At 38.4% G+C, this 24795-nt stretch overlaps 1 protein-coding gene across 5 annotated transcripts in view; it reads left to right on the top strand.

Moving 5' to 3' along the window:
- Positions 1-24795, top strand: part of LOC110445172 (collagen alpha-1(II) chain-like) — a 91664-nt gene that overhangs the window by 24492 nt on the left and 42377 nt on the right. For 4 of the 5 annotated variants that reach the window (XM_021489633.1, XM_021489632.1, XM_021489634.1 and 1 more), the window contains exons 2-8: positions 14880-14930; positions 16670-16755; positions 17851-17924; positions 19347-19521; positions 19766-19971; positions 20184-20319; positions 20433-20541. In XM_021489633.1, the coding sequence (XP_021345308.1) occupies positions 14880-14930; positions 16670-16755; positions 17851-17924; positions 19347-19521; positions 19766-19971; positions 20184-20319; positions 20433-20541 (837 nt within the window). Of the gene's footprint in view, positions 1-14879; positions 14931-16669; positions 16756-17850; positions 17925-19346; positions 19522-19765; positions 19972-20183; positions 20320-20432; positions 20748-20865; positions 20898-21164; positions 21319-22453; positions 22559-23679; positions 24032-24795 lie in introns of those variants that run through there. The other variant, XM_021489635.1, reaches the window with a different exon arrangement.

Raw genomic sequence — 24795 nt, 5'->3', positions numbered from 1 at the left:
AGTGCGCATGTACCAAACAGAGATGGAGACTCAGGTGTGCATGTACTAAACATAGAAAGACATTGTAGTGCACTTGTATCAAACAGAGAAAGGCAACAGTGTGCATGTACTAAACATAGAAAGACATTGAAGTGCACTTGTACCAAACAGAGAACGACAACAGTGTGCACTTGTACCAAACAGAGAACGACACTACAGTGCACATGTACCAAACAGAGAACGACACTACAGTGCACGTGTACCAAACAGAGAACGACACTACAGTGCACGTGTACCAAACAGAGAACGACACTACAGTGCACGTGTACCAAACAGAGAACGACACTACAGTGCACGTGTACCAAACAGAGAACGACACTACAGTGCACGTGTACCAAACAGAGAACGACACTACAGTGCACGTGTACCAAACAGAGAACGACACTACAGTGCACGTGTACCAAACAGAGAACGACACTACAGTGCACGTGTACCAAACAGAGAACGACACTACAGTGCACGTGTACCAAACAGAGAACGACACTACAGTGCACGTGTAACAAACAGAGAACGACACTACAGTGCACGTGTACCAAACAGAGAAAGACAACAGTGTGCACGTGTACCAAACAGAGAACGACAACAGTGTGCACTTGTACCAAACAGAGAACGACACTACAGTGCACATGTACCAAACAGAGAACGACACTACAGTGCACGTGTACCAAACAGAGAACGACACTACAGTGCATGTGTAACAAAAAAGGCATTGCAGTGAACGCGTTCATGTAACAAACAGAGAAAGACATACAAAGTGCACTTGTACCCGACAAAAAGAAGACACTGCAGTGTAAGTGTAACAAACAAAGAATCAAACAGAGAGCATGTTTAATGGATAAAGGATTGAACATCAGATTGTAGAAGGAGGGAAATTCAACGACCATCCTCGATACTCCAGGGGTTATGCTCACGTTCGCTCTCTGCACCCCTGGAATATGTCATAGCAAAACTGTCAAAGGATGGATCCGTTCAAATCTTGATAACTCAGTTCTATGTGTTTGAAATCTGAAAGTGTGGTTCAATCAGCCAGTGAACACAACAGCAGGTTAAGAAGACGTGGTATTCCCAGAGACATATGCGAAGCTTTTAGAATTTAGATGTAGTTTTAGATATTCGTATTTAGTTCAGGAGAACATTGGCTTTTATTGTATACACATTATACTTCTGCTGCGAGAGTCGAGCGTTTTATTAACCTCCGTGAACGTTTAGTGTAAACTGGCGTCTTGTTTAAACAATGCATCAAAGATCATGTTTGCTGGCAGTGTCTGCTGACATTTACACGCGTATGAGTTCCGTTACGTTACAAAAGGTTTGTAAAAACTGCATATCGAGCTTTCCCAACATAATTGCTTGAATAAAAATCTTATTAAGTATAATAAAACAGATGAAAAGAAAGAACTTTCACATTTAAAATGTTACACATAGAAATTAATTAGTGTGTACATTTGATAGATGATAGCCGCAACGGTGGAGGATATCACGTGATCTGGATAAGACTGTATATATGGACTGATACATCAGCAAAGTGTCTTGTTACATCGGTTGTGGTTTTGATTTCATTGAGTTTAGCGTCTTAATGTCATTTAAGGACGTGACTCCGTGTGTTTAATGTATTCATATGTTTGCTTTGCGATAACGCGGATCTGATGCAGACTTCCGAGTGCTACCTCGCCGAAATACCATGCCGAGGTCAAGAAGCACAGTATTCCTCCCGGTCAAATTATACTGACTGCTGGTTAGTTAACAGGTCGGTGCGATTACCCTCAATGCTGACTGCTGGTTAGTTAACAGGTTGGTGCGATTACCCTCAATGCTGACTGCTGGTTAGTTAACAGGTCGGTGCGATTACCCTAAATGCTGACTGCTGGTTAGTTAACAGGTTGGTGCGATTACCCTCAATGCTGACTGCTGGTTAGTTAACAGGTCGGTGCGATTACCCTCAATGCTGACTGCTGGTTAGTTAACAGGTTGGTGCGATTACCCTCAATGCTGACTGCTGGTTAGTTAACAGGTCGGTGCGATTACCCTAAATGCTGACTGCTCCGCAGCTATAACTACCATTTTAAGAACTGTGATGCAGTGTATGTCTGGCCAGGGGACAAAGCTCTTTGCCTACCTCACTTGGACGAAAAAGGTTTAACACTAAAGCCAACAGTGAGATATTTCCAAGCAATATATTACACTGTAGAAATAAAAGGTTGTTAGAAAGTAGAGAGCAGATTTGTGTTCCCAGGTGGAGGCACGAAACTTCTGTGCGGGGTTTCCACATTAGTTGCCTCTTACGACATGTCGTAGGTAAACACTACCCATTACTGTATAAAATCTGCGATGATTAGGAAATAATTAACTGATAAAGACAATTGAGAATCTTTTAGAAAATTAAAAAGACCATTAAAGAAAAGCAAGAAATTCTCTTTTGAGTACGCAACATGTTGACTTCGTTTGGGGCAGGAAAAGATAACTCTTAATAAAAATGCTCTTCTTTGACCCTAAATGAGTTTATTGTTGAATACGGGTTAAACTTACATACCGACATGAACTGTATTCGTATAAAAAATAAACCAAACTTCTACAGATTACATCGAGCATGAAATACTTAGTACAGACGTTTTTGCCAATTTCACGTTTTGCCACATCAGCATAGAGCAATTACATAGTTGATTGTGTACCTCCGTAGGCGGCGGGCTTAGGCGTTTCATTATACGGCATGTGTCAAATCATCGCAAAAAACTATAAAACGAAATGGAACTTAACGAACTTAAGAGTTTGTCATTCTTACCTACACATCTATATGACTGGAATGTCTCTTGTTGTATAAGGCAGATCTGTGGCTTTTGAATTAACCTCCAAGATTAAAGAATCGGAAAAAATAGTGGAAATTATTTACATACCTACATGAGTTAAATAAATCTTAACCATCCACCTAGATCGCCATCGTGGGGGATCTGGGATCAACCGAGACTTAGATGTCAATGCGATTCACGTCATGCTAAACAGGACCCTTCCATCCGCAGTGACATTGTGAGTGTTTTTATTTTGATAAAATTGTCTGCACTTAATAAGACAAAAATGACCCTACATTTTATCGTATATAGTAAAAATGCTTCTTACAGATATGTATCAACAATAAAACAAACATTTTAATTCAATTTCCTGTCTGTGACATTACATGACCTTCAGTTTGCCTAAACCGTAAGAACTAAATAAACGTCGACCTTGCCTCATTTCAGCTGTAATAGATTTGCTAACTAACATGTGCTTATTTGCATAGCATTCTATAACTCTATATCTGATAAAGAGATTTGACGACGCGTAGTGGTTACTTAAACGGGATTATCAACAAATGAGTTATCCTATCAAAATCCCCAATCCTTGGTTTGTATAACTGATCGACTCACAATGGTGTAAATAGAAAAAAGATATTAATGGATAGTAAGTACATTCTTCGGGGGGGGGGGGGGGGGGGGGGGTAATTGCATTTAAATCACTGTTTAAAAAAACGGTCTTTAGTAGACCACACTATTAGTGCAAATATATAATTCAATAAGCGAACACGTTTGCCTGATTTTGAGTTTTTTGGGTCATATCATCCCTAGTTATAGCAATTAATTTAAATGACCTTTTATTACCAGTTCTAGCCTGGTCGTTTTCAAATGTACTAAAACCAGACGCTGAAACTAATTAAACACATATATACAAACCATTTATGCTATCGGCCCACATATAAGGTCTACGAATGCGATGCTCTCTTTGATTGACCCCCACGGTTGCTGTCTCGTCTGAGATTTACATCGCCAGGTACACAGACGAACAGTGAGGTCGACATTGACAAATTCCACATGTTAAGAATACATTTATTACCTCAACACTACAAATGGTTTCAATTACAAATGTTAAACCAGAAAGGATTCGCGGAAATAAGGCAAATATATCTCAATTGTCGGCTTAGTTTATTATTAAAGATGAAGCAGATGTTCTGACTGATAGACTAGTGGCCTCGAGCCCCTAGGATCTGTAATAGCAGTTTCTCGTTCAAGGATCTTGACGTCGTCGCCATTGTATTCATGATGACCTGTTTTGACGGTCAAATTCATTTATGAAACTGAAAAGTTATTGCGTGTAGTTCCTCAGAGGTCTCAGTGACGTAGTTCATGTGCAACATGTATTTTTTCCAAGATGAAAATACTAATTTACACGTAGTAATTTCATAATCCAACGGTATTGAAATTTTGATAAATGAACGCAATTGGTGTCACGTGACTTGGTTATGACACCATCTATATACTGTCAATATGTCTTGACAGTCCGAAGGAATGGAGCTCGTCTCTCAATTATAATTAGACTGGCCATCAGCCCCTAAGTTTTTATGAAGAATTTCTCGACTGCATTTGACTACTAGCTTATCTCCCCCTAGTTAAAAATCAGACATCCAAAGTGATCAAAATTATTAGAGTCAATTTTTTTTCTTAATAATTCAATATTCTAGAGACGGTGGCCAGTCTAAATTATAACCAGAGATGAATATCTCAACAGACGAGAAAAGCAGCGCACTACAATCTACCTCAGATCACCTCTCTCTTATCTGTTCTGTGGTTACACTTGTACAATAAGAGATATTGAGAAAATACAATAAGATATATCAAGTGTTATCATATGTTGTTGGTGATCCTATCTCTCTCCGGGACCATTATTGTGATGTTATCGTGTTGCTTACATTACGTGGTGCTACTTTGGACGGCGAGACGCTGCGCTTAACACTAAAAATACACACCCATAGAAACATTAACAGAGGAATATTGGAGTTAAAAAGCAGGTGGAAATATAAACCTGAAAACGTGTGATGTTTCTATAGTGTTATAGCCGTAATAAATGTTTAAAAAGAAGACATATCGTCATGGTTATGACGTCGTCCTATATAACAAATGGGCAGGATGACGGATATCAAATTTCCGGCAAATTTTGCATTTCTCGACTAAACTTTAAATTACCTTACTGAACTAAATTGGCTGTACGGCATACCAGGCGTAATGACTCGTTAGTATCAACCGCCGGCGGCAATGGATTGGTACCTTCCCTCTACCCTCTCCGACTTCCGTCTCATATTTCAATTTTCACACCCTGTGATATATCGCATTATCACAGTGAAGTGTTGAAAGATGGGGCGAGGAGGAGGNGGGGGGCAGACAGCACAGCACGCGCACCTGTTTACCAAGTCCCCGTGTAATTTATAAACTTCATAGCTGTCTACTCATTCTGCACATTACGTGAAGGTCGTATTAAAAAGGTCATCGGTAACTGAGGGGTCACTATATATATCTTTGTTATATTTACACAAGTCGGAATGGAAAGTGTGACAGCTTCGTAAAACATTATCAGAAAGCAGCATTCCTTAACACGTTTGAATTTTTGAATAAAAACATTCCAGTTTTTTAAACTGAATATTATAGGATAATTGGTCAATTATTACTGCAGATGCATCTAATAAAATTTTCCTCTGTAGAAAACTACAAGGAATTTTCTGTATATAGCGCATGTAGCTATGAAACAACCCGAATGCAGTGTACGTAAAATCTAGAGGCCCACTTTAATTATATCTGTTCTGTTGTCGGTGCCAATGTATACATGTAGGAATCCCACGGGTAATTATCGGCATAACCAATAAATACTCTATCTTATCTCAGGCCTGATATACAAAGATTGAAGTAGACAAATGTGTGTTAAAGGCTTTTTTTTCGCTGTTTAAAAACTCTTGGCGGGTAATGACCAAGCGGTGCAGCTGTGCTCTCCTCTCAGACCTGCAGATGTTGCAGAATTTCAAGCATTTCGATGACCCAGAAATGTAGAGTGAGTGTGCTTCAATGTTATTGTAAGGCATTGCGTACTTATACGACAGATGTGAAACTTAAACAAATATTCAGATGTATTCGCCAATTCCCAAATAATCCTCACTGTACACATCTTCGAAATCCAAGAGTTGCGCTTTCACTATCACCTATATGTATCTTCCCGGCACCTTTGTCACGACAGAAGCAAGTCCCTGTGAGCGTCGCCTTTATACGAGTTGACTGGTCCTACATGCTTGTGATCCCGGAGTAATTATTTGGCTGAAGTGAATTGCTCGGCAGTGTAACGGTACAATTCACTGGCTTTGCTATCAGATTAGTTCTTTGATAATCTTTAAAGCAAAGTTATCTCTTACTATCAGCTTTGTGTTTATTTAGATTTTTTATGTCTGAAACCTATACGACTTGCTGTAATCAATGACAGCACATGTACATGTATACACCGTCTACGTGTGGTGTACGTTCTTGTCTTTAAAAAAAATGGTTGACATCAATGATTTATCAATTAAACATCATCGAGTTTGCCTTGAACTTTCATTCGGTTAAATCTATTGATGTTAATTGTAATAAACCCAATACTCATCAGAATGCCCCACCTCAACCCTTACCTACGTAATAATAATGAACTGAGCTTATCTAGATTTTTCGAAAGGTGGTTGAGATGCCCTTATGCATTGTAGATGTGTCCAGGCATATTAATATGTAAATAAAATACGACATTACAATTCCATGCTACGTCATTGTATTATTTCTTTAACTTTTATTCGGTTTCCTCCTTTTTATTCAATAATTGGCTTGAGAGCAGAAGCACCCCATCTTCCCCCACCCCGAATACAATCGACGTACTTGAAATAAGTTTCGAGTAAATGCAAAAATATAAATCTTATCCTATACTTTATATGAATACAAATAAATACAAATAAATACAAAAAGCCTCCTAAAACAGATGATGCATGATGGTACACACAGATTAGATTTAGGCTGACAGGAAAAGTGTTTGTTTCTCCATAAACAACATTAAACTGGACGGAAGTGTTTTTTGATATAACGGACGCTATTACTAAACTTTGGGATAAGACTGGCACTTGTATTTTATGGACACACGATAATTCCTTATCGATGTTTTCACGCGATAAATCGTATGTATGTGATGTACTACACGTTATGGAGATAAAGAGAAACAGCATGACCAAAGGAAGATCGCGGGGTTCAACAGATATCTCGCGTAAATCTCGTACACCACGTCGTGCTGCCTCGTTTTGAGTAATGCATTTTTGAATTGACTTTACACGAGAGACAGATGATAGTTGGATGCTATTCAATGATTCAATTTGTAGAAACAAACATGGCGATTTGACGATTAATGCCTTCTGACGGCATGTTTCTCTACTGGAAAATTCATCTGAGACATAGTACCGTAACAAATTAACCATGGAATCAGATTAGGCTATCTAAGTCCGTGGATTAACGAATGTTCGGAAGTGATTAAAATGGAACAATATTAAAACATTTGAACTATAACTAAACAAACTTGTGCATTGGGCTTTAAATATAGCTGTGCAGTTTTTGGATATCAATTACTAAATGTTTAACTCATAGAAATAAGTTCCATAAAAGCATAGGTCATTTAACACTCTAACAGTGACACTTCATTAAGTCGGTCAAAAACTAGGTATGCTGTTTATTATAAATACCGACGACAGCAAAATGTAGGTGTGTAGTTCCTATTACACGCTGGCGACAAACCAGACCTAGGTGTACTGCTTTTTGAGAGAGAAAAAAACCCGACAAAACAGGTCTAGGTGAACTGTTTCGGAAAGCAGGCGACAAAACAGGCCCAGATGTACTGCTTTTTGAGAGAGAAAGAAAACCCGGTAAAACAGGCCTAGGGGTACTGCTTTTTGAGAGAGAAAAAAACCCCGACAAAACAGGTCTAGGTGAACTGTTTCGGAAAGCAGGCGACAAAACAGGCCCAGATGTACTGCTTTTTGAGAGAGAAAAAAACCCGACAAAACAAGCCTAGGTGTACTGCTTTTTGAGAGAGAGAAAAAAAGGTGTTATTCTTTTTGAGAGAGAAAAAACCCGACAAAACAGGTCTAGGTGTACTGTTTCGGAAAGCAGGCGACAAAACAGGCCCAGATGTACTGCTTTTTGAGAGAGAAAGAAAACCCGGTAAAACAGGCCTAGGGGTACTGCTTTTTGAGAGAGAAAAAAACCCCGACAAAACAGGTCTAGGTGAACTGTTTCGGAAAGCAGGCGACAAAACAGGCCCAGATGTACTGCTTTTTGAGAGAGAAAAAAACCCGACAAAACAGGTCTAGGTGAACTGTTTCGGAAAGCAGGCGACAAAACAGGCCCAGATGTACTGCTTTTTGAGAGAGAGAAAAACCCGACAAAACAAGCCTAGGTGTACTGCTTTTTGAGAGAGAAAAAACCCCGACAAAACAGGTCTAGGTGAACTGTTTCGGAAAGCAGGCGACAAAACAGGCCCAGATGTACTGCTTTTTGAGAGAGAAAAAAACCCGACAAAACAGGTCTAGGTGAACTGTTTCGGAAAGCAGGCGACAAAACAGGCCCAGATGTACTGCTTTTTGAGAGAGAGAAAAACCCGACAAAACAAGCCTAGGTGTACTGCTTTTTGAGAGAGAAAAAACCCCGACAAAACAGGTCTAGGTGAACTGTTTCGGAAAGCAGGCGACAAAACAGGCCCAGATGTACTGCTTTTTGAGAGAGAAAAAAACCCGACAAAACAGGTCTAGGTGAACTGTTTCGGAAAGCAGGCGACAAAACAGGCCCAGATGTACTGCTTTTTGAGAGAGAAAAAAACCCGACAAAACAGGTCTAGGTGAACTGTTTCGGAAAGCAGGCGACAAAACAGGCCCAGATGTACTGCTTTTTGAGAGAGAAAAAAACCCGACAAAACAGGTCTAGGTGAACTGTTTCGGAAAGCAGGCGACAAAACAGGCCCAGATGTACTGCTTTTTGAGAGAGAAAAAAAAAACCGACAAAACAAGCCTAGGTGTACTGCTTTTCGAGAGAGAGAGAAAAAAGGTGTTATTCTTTTTGAGAGTGAAAAAACCGACAAAACAGGTCTAGGTGAACTGTTTCGGAAAGCAGGCGACAAAACAGGCCCAGATGTACTGCTTTTTGAGAGAGAGAAAAACCCGACAAAACAAGCCTAGGTGTACTGCTTTTTGAGAGAGAGAAAAAAAGGTGTTATTCTTTTTGAGAGAGAAAAAACCCGACAAAACAGGTCTAGGTGTACTGTTTATAAAAAGAAGTAACAAGCGATAAAACAGGACAAGGTGCATGTATATTACATAGGTACATTTGTAACAAAACAGAGGTGTAAAACTTGTTAACCGTTTAGCGTAATTTTATTCAAACGTATACTTATAGGATAGAAAGTATTTTCGTCTCAGCTTGTATTCTTTCATAATTCTACAAAAATAGCAATATATTTATAACTAGAGACATACTGTTAAATATGACAATAAACGTATTGTTAGTGAATATTTATAGGATTGCATACATTAAGAAGGGTGTGTAATGGCGTTTATAAATATAAGGAATTCTGTTCGGACGATTTGGTTTGGGTAAGTGTCAGGTATCAGTCGTAACAGGTACCTCGTAACTAGGTCACTCGGCAGGTACAAATTAACAGATGTAATGTGTGGCTTTAACCTTAGCCACACGTCGTCCCTATCCTCGACTTGATGTCTCCCTAAATCTTGTCTTTTCCACCTTTTATCCCATCTCTTATGACAAAGCTGTCCGAAAATTACGGATTCCTAAATTTCGGTATTTGCTTGTTTGCCATTCTCTGGACCCGTTCCAATATATTATTATGCTTAGCTTGAATGGGTACAATACCGTGTTTGCATATTCTAAATAAAATCTAGCGATAGTTGTATATAATAGCGGGAAAGTGTGTTCATTCCTGTATTGAGAAGTTCATCGTATGACTATGAACATTGGATTTGTACTTTTAAGCTGACTACAAATTTTCTCATAAATTGTTTGATATTGGCTACAGTCATTCCAGGAATACGCTTTCTAATGTTTCATTTTTAAACTACATCATAATGTATATGTTTACTTGAAATCAAATATCACATGAATTGAATCTGAAATTAAATTTGTGTGTATGCTATTTTGTGAATATTGTTAAGACCAGGTCCGTAAATCAGGGATAGACCTCACCTGAACTCCATAATTGTATAATATTGAATCGGTGTTCTATTTTTAGAGACATCAGGTTAATAATCTCTTTATGACGTCATTTCAGTTCTTTTCTCCGAACAATATTAATTAGCCATATCTTGTTTGATAATTAAAACATTTTTATATTCTAAAATAACAATTAAGGACTTTTATTTTGGTGAATATGTGGTTATATGGACCCCTCACATGACTCTTCAGAGTTATCAAACTAGCTTTAAAGTCGGTCGTTATATCTTATTGTTTCTATACACAAATATGCAGTTAGCACAAAAAGTATTGGCATTTCTAAGGAATTTATGAAATAGCTTCATGATAAAAAGTTTCAAAAACATCCCAATGGGAACTTTGACATTTTGTTATTCTGAATGCGGTTAAGTTGACATGCCTTATTTTTAATGACAAACGTTGCAAGTTGCCTGATGACCGTCCAGAACAAGTCTTTGTCGTGTACGAATAATTACAATGGTTGTATGTGTAGAAAGCGTATCCTTGCGTGATTCCATAGTTTAATATTTGTGTCGATCACGAGACGGGACGTGTTAGATCGTTATCGGGGGGCCCGGTTCATCCCCAATGTTACGCCCCCTGACAAATGGGCCAGAGACAGCCGCTATCTAGTCTCATGAGACACCGATATAGCTTCCTCACCGTTAGAGCTACTCTGTCAGCAAATAATTTTTATTATATAATTAGATTAGATTGGGTTGTTGAACACTCGTCGACTGCAACTTCACAATTTTACCTAAACCTGATATTTTTTGGTAAAAGTTCATTAAAACGGAGTGTGTAGGAACTGATATTTTCCCCACTTTCTTAAATACCGAACTAAATTATAATTATGGTGTTTTTTTTACCTAATAACTTCGAAATCTGATTATCAAAAGTAAGCAGAATGGATGAATTTCAAATCAATAAGCTAGGCTCCACTTAAGGCTGTGGACAGAACCGTCAGCTCGGCCACACAATAGTTTGTGGACAAAACTGTCAGCTCGGCCACACAAAAGGCTGTGGACAGAACCGTCAGCTCGGCCACACAATAGGCTGTGGACAGAACCGTGGATTGTCTTCAGAGATCAAAAGCATGCAGATTTCGAAACGGGTAAAATATGTGTTGTGCAATAGTTATAAAAGAGAAACGAAAATAGTTGTTTCGTGAGTTTTTTGTTTGTTTTGTTTATTTGGGTTAGCGGCCTATTTACAACTAAGGTCATAAGCTACCTCATTGAAATACCATGGATAACGTACCCAGCACAGTTTTCCACCAGAACACATTGTACTGACGTCGGGTAAAGATGTCACTCGGGTAGCGTTTTGTTTTTTGTGTGAATATCTTTGCGTTTTTATACCATTTACGACGTGGCAAATCTGTACTTTGTTATTTCAGTACGTAGTCATGATGGTTTTTCTATTTTAAGAACAGGCAAAGACACAAGAAACGTTTGCTAATATGTTTATCAATATAGTGTACGTAAAAAACGAGATTTATCAGGACAAACTGGACATTTTCAATTATTTGTTATACAGTTAAAATACTTAAACTGTACACATGGAAATGTTGAGTCATCCGGGTCACTTCTATCAATAGCCGTTGCTCTATTCCTCCTCCTGGTGAAGAGTTCCGACAACAGACGATGTTCCTGTGAATTATATCGACAAAAACCACAGCCTCATCAGTCTTGAGCACTTATATAATTATTCGTGTGATAAGGCAAGGATTCCTGTAGTGTTTTTCTGTCAATATCTTGACAGATGTCGGTTTTATGGAAATTCTTTAAAATAATGAAAATTCCTCCACTCGGATGCTCCACCGGCGTTTTGTTTCCTGGACTATTTTAAGATGCCCTTAACATATAATTGATGATGTTGTCGACTCCATCGAGGGTATTTAAAAAATATATTTTTTTGACCGAAACATCTATGAAATGAAGCCAACGTACAATTCGTAGTGAAGTTTCAATGATAGGCTGAACTGTCCGTCTCTGTAACGTGTCTACGTATTGGATGATAGGCTGAACTGTCCGTCTCTGTAACGTGTCTACGGGTTGGATGATAGGCTGAACTGTCCGTCTCTGTAACGTGTCTACGTATTGGATGATAGGCTGAACTGTCCGTCTCTGCAACGTGTCTACGGGTTGGATGATAGGCTGAACTGTCCGTCTCTGTAACGTGTCTACGGGCTGGATGATAGGCTTGCTGAACCTTTTACACAGTGGAAGCACCCCTGCAGTTCGGGGAATGAGAAAAGAATACACTTGCTGATACCAACTGCATGTATCGTAAGATGCAGCTAATGCGGGAACACCCTGCAGAATTGAGGATTTGTTTTGTGACCTTTACTTTGGGACAAAAAAGCGACCAAAATAATTCTCCTGTACCCATTCCAACATTTGGGATCTTTATATTTCTTTCTAATTCTAACAATCTTTCATTTCCTAAAGCCTTGTTTGGCAACATCTCACTTTGGGCTTTAATGTTTAGTGTTCGCCCAGGTGAGGAAGGCAATGGGTTCTGTTCTCAGGCCGGGACATACCAAAGTCCTTAAAAATTGAAGTTGTTATTCTCTCCTTAACGTTCAGCATTTAGGGTTATGGCAACATTTGGTTCACCCATTGTCAGTATAATGTAACCGAGCGGAATGCTGTGCTGGGTGCCTTCGGCATGGTATTTCAGTTAGATAGCACTTTAAAGTCGGCATCAGATCCGCGCTATCACAAGGAGGCAATAACACCAACATACCTTGCCTCCAGCATACATACACACATACACACATACACAACACACGTGGAGGCACGTCCTTAAATGACCTGTTGCAAGGACGGCAAAAAAAAACAACCAAACCAAGCCAAACCTTTACTTCATCCTTCTGTAAACTTACTCTGTTTGTTTCTTATTGTGCTGATGATCCCCTTTAGTATTGTGCTCTTCTTAAACTTTCATTGGGGGGTTTATCACTAGAATATTGCATGTACATGTAAACAGGATATTGGAACTCGCAGACTGTTGTGAACTTGTTTTCTCTGTATATCTGTAAATTTGTCAAGAGAATAATATGCAGTTGAAGAATCGCTGAAGGTCGATAGTTCCTCTTGACTAACCCCATGCTTTCTTACACCATAATTGTCGGAAAATGCCAGTTTTGACGATGGGTATCAAATTTTCACTTTTTGTTGTTGTCTTAAAATGTTGGCTTATTGGCTGTTTATTTCTGAAAAGTCTATTATTTGACGGAATTGAGTATTGGGTCTACTCAATTTACTCTCAATCACCATCAACGCCACACGATCTGCCTCTATAAATTGTTATAAAAATGTTTCGTATATTTTAATTAAGAAGAGTTGATATAACCTTTGGGTCACTTTATTACTTACAACGTAACCCGGTTTATTTATGTTATCATTACGGACTCCGATGGACTGGCACATTCTCAACATTATACAGTACACCTTCACCTATCAGGTAAGCTTCCTTGTTTGAACTTCAGACTAACACGAACCCATCTTGATCACTATGAAATCGCTTGGCTACGCCATACTATCAACCAACACGATTACGGTAGAACGAGAAATACAGCATTGTTTGCATTGATAGTGTAAGCTCGTGTAACGCGTAAACATAGGACGGAGCCCTGACTTGCCAGACGTAACAAAGGCCAAAGCACTGACTCGCTAGACGTCACAGAGGCCAACGTGTCGGTATAGCGCACTGATGGTCAGACCGATTGCTCTGATCCGGAAAGGAATCGTGTTGGAAGGCCTCACTGGTATCTGTTATCGCCCGTTTGTAACATAACAGACCCAAGTTACGCAAACGTCTACTCACTATCCCTCACCCCCACCCCAACAACCAATGGAGACCATTGTTGGGTTAAGAAGAAACAAATCCTTAATCTTATCACGAACTTAGATAGTTTATCTAATTCCCTGATTTCATCAATGGTTTCCAATGATAAAAAGAAATCTTATAGGAACGATTGTGAAACTAGAGCCCCGTTCCCTTTGTTATGAAATATAAATGTATACATGTAATAAAGTATCATAACCCATTCTGGTCCACAATATATATTGTATGATGTACTACAGATCTTTGCCGGGTTGTAAGTTTATAAGTTCACTTAATTCCATGTACTCGACGTCTCTTTTCATACATGGTTTTTATGTTGAAGAGAAAATGACAAATTGAAAGAAGAATTTAGACTTACTAATATTTAATTTTAAGCACGTCTTGAAGAAAACAGTATGCAATGTGTCAGATTTATTGAAAGAACGACGTGAAATGGAGGAATGTAGTGCGCTTTGGAATGAAGATGTAACACTGTTTTGTATCACCACAGGCACCTGTCTATATTATGTATTACCGTTCACTCACAGGCACCTGTCTACATTATGTATTACCGTTCACTCACAGGCACCTGTCTACATTATGTATTGCTGTTTGCTGAGCACCAATAATGAATTTATATAACTGGATGATTTACATAACAGACACCTAGTTGTTGCATTTTTAGCTTTATCCAAGATTTGTCATTAAAAACTACTTAAATAAGAGTAAAGGTCGTTAGCTAATGATCAAGAGGAAGTTTTGATTTCTTAATCTTACGATTTGACCACTGGATGGTCATACACTCCCGATTCTGTGTATTTAAACAGATATTTAACTAAAATACTTTGGGTACGGTCTTTTTCACGAACAATGTTACAAACAACAGGTGTCTGTTTCAACTGCTGACGATGAAGATGATGACGTATACCTAAGATATGGCATGCTTTATTTCAGGGAGTGTACTAATACTTTCACAGAATATAAAAGCAAGTGGTGCTGGGACCCGTAAGTATGACGTTACTCCTAAGATCAGCCTTAGCTCGTTAGCAGGATGTATAGAAATAGTTCAGCCTTAGCTCGTTAGCAGGATGTATAGAAATAGTTCTGCCTTAGTTCACTTTTTGTTTTTGAAAGTCTTTCATAATGGTTCTTTTTTCCTTATTTAGAATTACATTATTTAGAAGTCTTCCATTTTTTCTCTCATTTTGATTTTCATTTGTTAAGATGTGATCCTATTGACCAAACATTTATTTTGATATAACACAATCTGCTGAGTATATTTTTTTATTATTGATAGTGTATTATTTTTTTCACGTCATAATTAGGCAAATGCATTGGTCAATATGATTCTTTATTCACTATTTTCATTTTTGCATGTTTCTTTCCTAATATGAACACCAGTATGAATGAAAATGTTTTCTTAGCATGCTTTCATAGATTTTTAATTAATTAATTTACTAACACAAATTCGTTTGTTCTCTTCTGTTAAAACAGCTTATTGAAAATAATTGTAAAACATCTTTAAGGCTTATAAATGCTTATAAAAGGAGGGACTTCACTGACAATGAAGTATTAAAGTCGTCAGCTTAAGATAATTACGTAGTCTCTCTTACATGGCTGTCTGTATTTATAAATGCTCGCTATCACCAGTTCCACTCTCGCGAAGACAGTTTTTCTCACAAAACATACTCTCTTATCGTAATCCATTCCGCTTTCGCCAGAATCAACCTTCTCGCCATTATCCATTTCCGCTCATGCTAGAATATTCTTTTCCGCCATAATCCACTTCCACTCTCGCTAAAATAGACTTTCTTTCCATTATCCACTTCCGCCCCCGCTAGAATAGACTTTTTCGCCAAAATTTATTTCCACTCTCGCTTGAAAAGACTTTCTCGCCAAAATCCATTTCCACTCTCGCTAGAATAGACTTTCCCGCCATTATCCACTTCCAGTCTTGCTAGACCATCTAGTCATTATTCACTTCCGCCCTCGCTAGAATAGACTTTCACGCCATTATCCACATCAACTTTTGCTAGAATTGACTTTCACGCCTTCATCCACTTCCACTCTTGCCAGATTAGACCTTCTAACCATCCATCCTTGCCATAATCACTTTTCACTCTTGCTAGAATAGATCGACCTTCTCACCATAATCCAATTCCACTCGCGCTGGAATAGCCCTTCTCGCCATTATCCACTTTCACTCTCGCTAGAATAGACCTTTTTACTTTTATTAACCTCTACTTTTGTATTAATAGGCATTCACATCATTTTTCGCTGGAACAAAACTGCAATCTAATGTTAAAACTCTCACCAGAACAGTGTAGGAAGGGGAATAACTCTGAAATAAAATATACTAACAATTTATCTTCTTAGTATGACCTTTAATTTACATGAAATAAATGTATAAAAACAAATAATACTTTAACCAAATAACAAGCAATATATATACATGTATTTATATGAAAATTGAAATTCACCCATTATGATTTGACATGCACCAGTGATTAACGATATCTTAAATATGACTGCATCGTTGTCTAAATTATTGGCACTTTGTTTTATGATATATCTATGATATAGCCATGCTCCAATATCTAAATGATTAATGCTTGGTTCAATTTGTTCCAAATATGTGAATGCGTCATTAGCGCTGTGTTTAACGTTTTATTTTAGTTGATGATTTTAGTTCGTGATTTTGCCGTCTTTACCGTAATAAACCCCAAATTTACTCACGTTTTCAGACAGAATCATAGATGGTTTACCAAACTTCAACCTTTCACCAAAAAAGTATGTTGTCCAGGATGGGAGGGCCCTAAATGTGATAGCAGTAAGTATATGTATAAGATACACATATCAATACACAATGCATCAACGCTATACTGTATAACACGACACACCTTCCCTCTAAAGCCTCATTGGTTAGATCATAATCATGTGGAGGTCATCTTCGGTGATTTGTGAATATTGACTTGGCGTTACCTTTTTTAGAAACAACAGGTGAATTCACTTTTTGACGTCATTTCAAATTTAATTTTCTCCTGAAAATTTTCATACATTCCATTTTTTTACAATTAAAACATTACTTAATAACATATATATATAAAAAAACCACTTTTACTTCGGTATATATATGGTTACATGGACCTAAGAGAATGATATTGATAGAGACGAACTGATATTGACCTCGACGTTTTCTCGGTTATTCTCACTTTCTTGGGTCTATATAATCACATATTCATCTCAACAAAAGTACATAGTTGATCAATAATACGTCTTATCCTTCAATGCTGCTGGCTTCACAAACTCAACAAAATAAATAAATAAATACGTATATAATGTTAACTCTTTACAGCAACTGTTCTGAATCTATTACAAACTACCTATTTACTATATAAATATGACATTCATTAGCAGGTGACAGTGAATATTATCAACCCGAGAAAACCCATTGTCACCCTCGGCGAGTCTTTGTAACTCAGAAACGGCAGCAAACCTCGATAATGACATCTTGTTTGTTTATAGTCTGCTGTTTACAATCGCTATCGCACCGGCGCTTGATAAAATTGGCAGTTGCCGTCAAACGTTCTTGTGACCATCACGGTGGGGAAACAAAGCGGTGAACGCACATTTTTCGCGCATGTGATATTTTTTACTGTCTCATGGCAATATCACCCGCGCCCCTTAAAACCAATGTATTTTCGAAGGGTGACAGAGATTTTTGTTTAATTTGCTCCCGACCAATCAAATAGCTAGAAATTCACTTGAGGTGTAACAAATAAGATTGTTAACTTGTCTTACATGTAAGTAGTCCTACTGTTTATGTGTTGTTGATTCCATCTCAAATTCCTCCGGCTCTGGAACCTAACAGTGAAGGTACATATACATTTATGTATCTATATAATGTTTGTCTCACTATTTTCAGAATGTTTTGACTGTCAACAATTTCACAATTTAACTGAGAGAGTAACAACCTTAGAACGGCGATCAACAAGTACGGTAAGTTTAACTACCTTAGAACGGCGATCAACAAGTACGGTAAGTTTAACTACCTTAGAACGGCGATCAACAAGTACGGTAAGTTTAACAGTGTCATTTAACTACCTTAGAACGGCGATCAACAAGTACGGTAAGTTTAACAGTGTCATTTAACTACCTTAGAACGGCGATCAACAAGTACGGTAAGTTTAACAGTGTCATATAACTACCTTAGAACGGCGATCAACAAGTACGGTAAGTTTAACAGTGTCATATAACAACCTTAGAACGGCGATCAACAAGTACGGTAAGTTTAACAGTGTCATATAACAACCTTAGAACGGCGATCAACAAGTACGGTCAGTTTAACAGTGTAATATAACACCCTGCCATTACTTAACCCTTTCTAATCCGGATTCTGTATATATTTGAGCATTGGACTGTTTTTGTATGGCATTTATGATCTATTTGAATGCGCCAGGGCCTTATGATTTGTTTGATGGCAAAGATGTGTCATTCAAATAGGCCATGAATGCCATACAAAAACAGTTTAATGCTTATACTTACGTTTTCTCCGCCTTTCACTTTTTTTAACTTACAAATTATATTTAAAATTTAAAATTTCCGCGTTATCGACAGTCTGCACAAATTTGTTTAATAACTGGAACAGCGTATTGTCGAGTGATGATTGGCTGAGAATTGTGTCTCGTGGTGGATGTCATTTAAAGTCTAATCAACGACACAGCTTTAAGTATAGGTTATCTGGTGACAATGCCATGCAATTGCAAATATTTCTGAAAAATGTCATACAGACAGTCCAAACAATCTACTAAGATTTCTAAGGATCTGGACGACGCTGGCATGTAAACAGAGAAACAAAAAACGTATCATCATTGGAGAGAGTGATTTCCGCAGCCACAATTCTAGGGTTATCTATATCTATTGCTTCAATCTCATGTAGAGTATTTTTAAAAGGGAGTGCTACACTACCTCTAATATTACATCTTTATCTGAATTGATCAGCTTCAAAATCCGGCTTAGCTATAACACTGTAATCAACTTTGACAAAATAGTCAAAGAATGAAGTACATGTATTGTGCTCTCTGAACCAGTGTTCCGATATTCCACACAAGTAGATATCACGCCTTTGTAGACACTCGATTAGATACGGGGCACCAGACATGATACGTCCCGCGTTCCAACACATTATATTAAAACTGTCCATGCCTACGTTGGTTTTCTATGATTCACCATGCACAAATAATTACCAACCTTTGAAGTTGGCCAGCATGACTGGCTTTTGTAGACCTGTATTTAAGACCAAATTGACAAATACACTTAAACTTAAAAGAAAAGATACTGATAACTCATCGTTCGTGTGCAATTTTGAATTCAATTTCAAATCTACTACATGAGTTTTGTAATTTCTTTCGACACATACAGACGACAGTTATAACAGGAAATGGTACTAAGGGAGAGCGCGGAGAGCCGGGATTACCAGGCAGAACCGGACCTCAGGGGCGAGATGGTCGTGCCGGGCAACGTGGACCAAAAGGGGCCGACGGGATACAGGGACCACCAGGACCTGCTGGACGTTCAGGAAGGAAAGGTGACCCAGGTGAGATAATCAGTCCAAATAGCTCTTCTTAATATTAATTTTTACCTAAGCCTCCATCTTTTCAGACTTTATCAACATAAAACTCAAGAAAGCGTTTTGTGATTTTAAAAATGAATGAAGTTCTTCCATACCATAAGATTTAATTACAGTTTCGATTAGAATTTTGTTCGAACCCAAGGCCCAAGCAGAATGCATCATTTTTATGATGGTTGTCTAATATAACTCGTTCTGTTCTGGTTGTTAGGCGTTCCAGGTTTAAGTGGAGCTGACGGTCTCCCTGGGGCCAATGGTTTAATAGGACGGAGAGGCGAGGTCGGTCCAAGAGGACGGGACGGCCAAGACGGGGAGCCCGGTCCTACTGGAGAAACGGGACTCCCCGGAGTACAAGGACCACGGGGACCCCCGGGACCCCCGGGACTTCCCGGATCTGGCGGTGGAAGTAGTGGAATTGTGAGTAGTGGTACATTTTGTTTATTAACTGGCAACAGAGCCAACGCGATTATTAAGTATTCACATTTCTCAAATTATTTAAAATATTAGCCATTATTACTGGATTTGCATAATGTACGATTACGTTTCTTGCTGTATGGAAATAGCTGCTATTTTAAAGATTAAGCACAGAAATAAAACTTTAAAATTAATTGGTATTTTTTTAACTTTAGCCCGTAAAAGGAGAACCCGGTGATGTTGGTCCCCAGGGTCCAGCTGGACAGAAGGGAGAGAGGGGAGCCAGGGGTAGTCCTGGGCGGGACGGGCTTAATGGCGGAATAGGACTGACGGGGGAGAGAGGACTTGATGGTAAGTTGGGTGTGTCCTTGTGTAGTAACTTATTTTGTTAGCTATTTTGCATGATAACATGCAAAGTCATGAAACTCTTTTTTGAGCCTTTAACTGAATCATTTATCAATCAGGTCGCACCGGCCGAAAGGGAGATGCAGGTGAAAGAGGACCTGCAGGTGAAATGGGTTTACCCGGGGCCTCGGGATTAGATGGGGCTAGGGGACCCATTGGTGCAGCAGGGTTACAAGGAGAAAAAGGAGAAGCGGGACCCGTTGGACCCGCCGGACCTCCAGGACCATTCGGACCTCCAGGACCCCCCGGAAATGATGGAAGACCCGGCTTTTCTGGAGAACCAGGACGGGACGGCGTTGATGGGATAAATGGCCAAGATGGATCGGATGGAAGAGACGGGCAGAACGGAAGGGATGGAACAAACGTAGATATGGGTACGTATTTACTCTTCCAAATTTCTATACGCTTGATTTATGATTTTAAGTTGTAAGTGTTTACATATTATTTAGAGAGCTGCTTCAAATATAATTCTTCAACGATTTTATATTTCAGAGAGGATAAAAGAACTTGAAAGAACCATACAGGTAAATCATTGATTAAGAAATATATGAAAAAGTTTACTTAATCCATAATGAAAACAACAGATGTAAATGAGCATGAACGATATTTTCTTAAATTACTGAACGCCTTTTTATGGTTACTTTAATGTGCCAAGATAAGGGGATAACTTGAACTCCTATTCATATAATTTAGACATAATACAACTTTGATATAATATTGATTTCCACTTGAAAATTTGTACTTCCTATCATATTAAATTGTTGTAATATAATTTCGTCTTTATTTTCCAGACGCTTATAACGAATATGACTCGCTGTTGTAACCGAGTGGAAGTTTTAGAAATCGACCTTATAGGAATAAAGAAACAGATAGACGAGCTTAATAAAACAATAATAGTTATACCACCTCAACCTGTCACCCCAGCACCCACCACACCTCGCCCAGGTAAGGGGAGGCTACTCCAAATAATTATCCTATTTTAACCATGACACCGTTGGCACGTGCCCCCATTGTCCGTATATATATGTATTATATAGGGTATGGGGGCATCTTAGTATCGTGCTCCTTTGTCAGTGATTATATATTTTCTGCTCACCTGCGTTTTATATGTGAGGAGATTTTAACATTATCCGAACCCTTTTACACAGGGACATGCATGTGTTACCGTACGACCGCCGTTTGAATGAGACATGTCCCTGTATTTTGTTTCTATATATCGGAGTTTTATAACACTTCATATTTCAATTTCTACTCAAGTTCGACTCAGTTCAACTACCAAATGTAACCTGTTTCATTTGCCGATGAATTTGATCAGATTAACATGCCTGTGCGTATGAATACATATTTTCAAATTTTGCGAAGGGAGATAACTATTGACATTTGAAAACAAAGAAAATACTTTTTTGTATGAGATTTTACATTTCTATTGAAGCTACACAAGAAATTCAACAAAATATCATCAGCTCACGGTTGTTAGCGGTAGTGACAAGTCATGCACTGCCCTAGAAATTCTCCCTCCAGCTACCCATTTTGCCTTTTATCAGTCAACGTGAATAACATTCATGTGGCCACGTCATATATGAAATGCAGTCGAACAGTCCACTGCCATATCAAATTGATTCGTCCTTTCAAGCCACGTCTTGTTTCCTGTCTAATTCGACATTCAATTACTGCAGCTTCACATTCCAGAAGATGTTGAACCACGATTTGCGGCTCTCCACTTCGAGCTAGTAAAATGATGGCTGCCGGAGACTCGCAGCTGAGCCTGCGCACCGCGTATAGACATTATTTTTCCGCGAGGACGCGTCAAAACAATTGATATCTAAACGCTACGCAGTTCATAAAATTTGTTTTCATGACCAACTGAATTCATCACACCATGAAATCGACCAAAGCAAGATTCAATCCTTCAAGAATTTATTAATTAAAAAACGTCCTTCTTTCAGACAGTTTATTTTGAAACTTACAGTTACTCTAAGGTTAACATGTACTGTTATAAGTTAAGACTATTGAGGTATTTTACAAACAACTACCAAGAAGTTACTATTTGGAATTCTGTCACGTTTGTACTCATCAACAGGTTGTTCAGCGGACCAGTTCACGTGTGCAGATGGAACATGTATTGGTGCCCAGTTCAAGTGTGATGAAATCCCCGATTGTCCGGACAGTTCTGACGAGCGAAACTGTGAGTAGTTCTCGCCCAAGCACATAACATTTTTACGGTGCTACGTTTAGGACATGCACAAACTCCTGTTCTTTATTAATTATCTCGAGCGCTCGACTTTACGTATAAAATCTTTCATGAGAAAAGGTACGTCTCACGCTCGAGATAAGAAGTCGAATTTAGAAGTTGGAGTTAAGCGTAAACGTGGAGTTTGGCGATAGCACATTGTATCCTACAACAAAAACTGCCCAATATTCCTAACCTTGTATTAAATTATGCCTAAAGAAATATCATCGCCAGATTCCGTGTAGATGATGTCGGTTATGAAAAGGTTTAAGCGTTCCCCTTTCTGGTGGTTTTGTGTAACAGGAAGTTAAAAGTAAGATCACCAAGTGGGAAAAACGAAAAAAATCTGAATATTCTAGTCCGAGGGAATTATCAGAATATTTCGGACTACGGATGAATAATTGATTAAATTGATAACGTTTCCGACAATATGAGATTGGTATTCCAAGCCTTGTGAAATTTGAATAAGCTACGTGTAAAATATTATATATATTAAAACATATGTATATTAGATATCTTCTTATCGGCTCTTCTCAGCGTTACTTCCTATTGACCAAATTTAGTCAGAGATTTGTTTAAAAATATATATGCATACAAACTCTTTGTCCTTTGAACGATGGCGATACAAACACTATTTATTTCACGTATGTAAAGATTGTTTTTAATTACAGTATTTTTCTTAATTAATAAGCAGACCTAGCAATATTAATATTTCAGTTGCTTATTTCTTTTTAAGTTAACTCAAAACCTGTTATCAAATAGATTTGTCATCCCAGTGGAGGGTGTTGAAGAAAAATTGTATCTGATATTTCCTTGTATTATCATATATTATTGCCACTTTTTGCTGTTTTCTACAAGTAAATTCTTCGTGTGCTGAACAAGGACCAGGTCACTCCTATTAATAAGAATCTGCACTGTCGTCATCTATGACGCTTCACTATATGTTGATACTTATTTTAGGTAGCCAGGGTGATGGACAAGCAATATGGCATTTTGTAAATTTTGGTAAGCTGTTGATTTTCGTTCAGGCATGGCATGTTGTAAACTTTGGTAAGCTGTTGTTGTTTTTCGTTCAGGCCCAGTAACAGTGAGATGTCCAGAAAGCCAATTCCTGTGTGATAAGAAGAAATGCATACCGCCATCGTTTCTATGTGACGGAAACAGCGATTGTGAGGACGGAACTGACGAAGGAGAAACAGCTAACTGTGGTATGTTATCATTGTCACATCTTGTATGACGTCACTAGCAGCTACATCTTGTATGACGTCACTAGCAGCTACATCATGTATGATGTAACTAGCAGCTGCAGGTGTGGTGAGCTTGTACTATTCCGTTTCATTTTTCTAACATTTATCCCCATTTCTGGTGTGAACTATTTATGATAACACTAATTTTGTTACGAAACAACGAGCATTGGTTAATGTTATGAATTCTCGACAACAGAACACCAACGGGTGTTAAACTGACAGAGGAAGATTTTTTCATTTCTCTATTCCGTCTTTTCGTATTGCAGAGTTATCTGCTCTTGTGAGCAGGTATTGATTGTTACGTCATTTATTTGTGAGAGTAACGTCATAACTTTTTGAGAAAACGTTGTAATTTTCTCACACAAACTAATTATGTAAAAATCAATACCTGCTCACAAGAGCAGATAACTCTGCAATACGAAAAGACGGACTACTAACATTTCAGGGTTAGCGCAAGTAGCACTTCTCTTAGCACCTATTTCCATTTGACTGTAACTACCCTGCCTAGTGACCACGTTTTTAGAAACGCGTGTATTGATTATAGTGACAGACTGGTATGGGAGTCTGGTATTGTTTTCGATAATACTGGTGATGTTGTACGTACTGGTGAAAGAAGGCGCACACATATTATTGACAACACATACAAATGTAGTATATATTCGGTGGACATTTCTCAGCCATCCATATGATTTTAGTTGAAAATGTGTACGTTAAAACTTAGGCGACATGTTTACGTGTGCTGTGTTGCACTTCATTTTGATTGTAATGATAGACTGACGACGTAGTGCTGGTTTGTCGGAAACATATCGTGCCATAGGGAAGACACTATGGTCTTGTACTGTTACAGGACGTCTGAAACTTGTATTGATTAATCAGCATCACTATAGCAGTGGAACCCACTGATTTGTTGGTACTGTTACAGGACGTCTGAAACTTGTATTGATT

This window comes from Mizuhopecten yessoensis, unplaced genomic scaffold (genome assembly GCF_002113885.1).
Source record: "Mizuhopecten yessoensis strain PY_sf001 unplaced genomic scaffold, ASM211388v2 scaffold2091, whole genome shotgun sequence".
Lineage (NCBI taxonomy): Eukaryota > Metazoa > Mollusca > Bivalvia > Pectinida > Pectinidae > Mizuhopecten > Mizuhopecten yessoensis.
The sequence above is the reverse complement of the archived record's forward strand: the minus strand, read 5'-3'. Positions and strand labels throughout refer to the sequence as shown.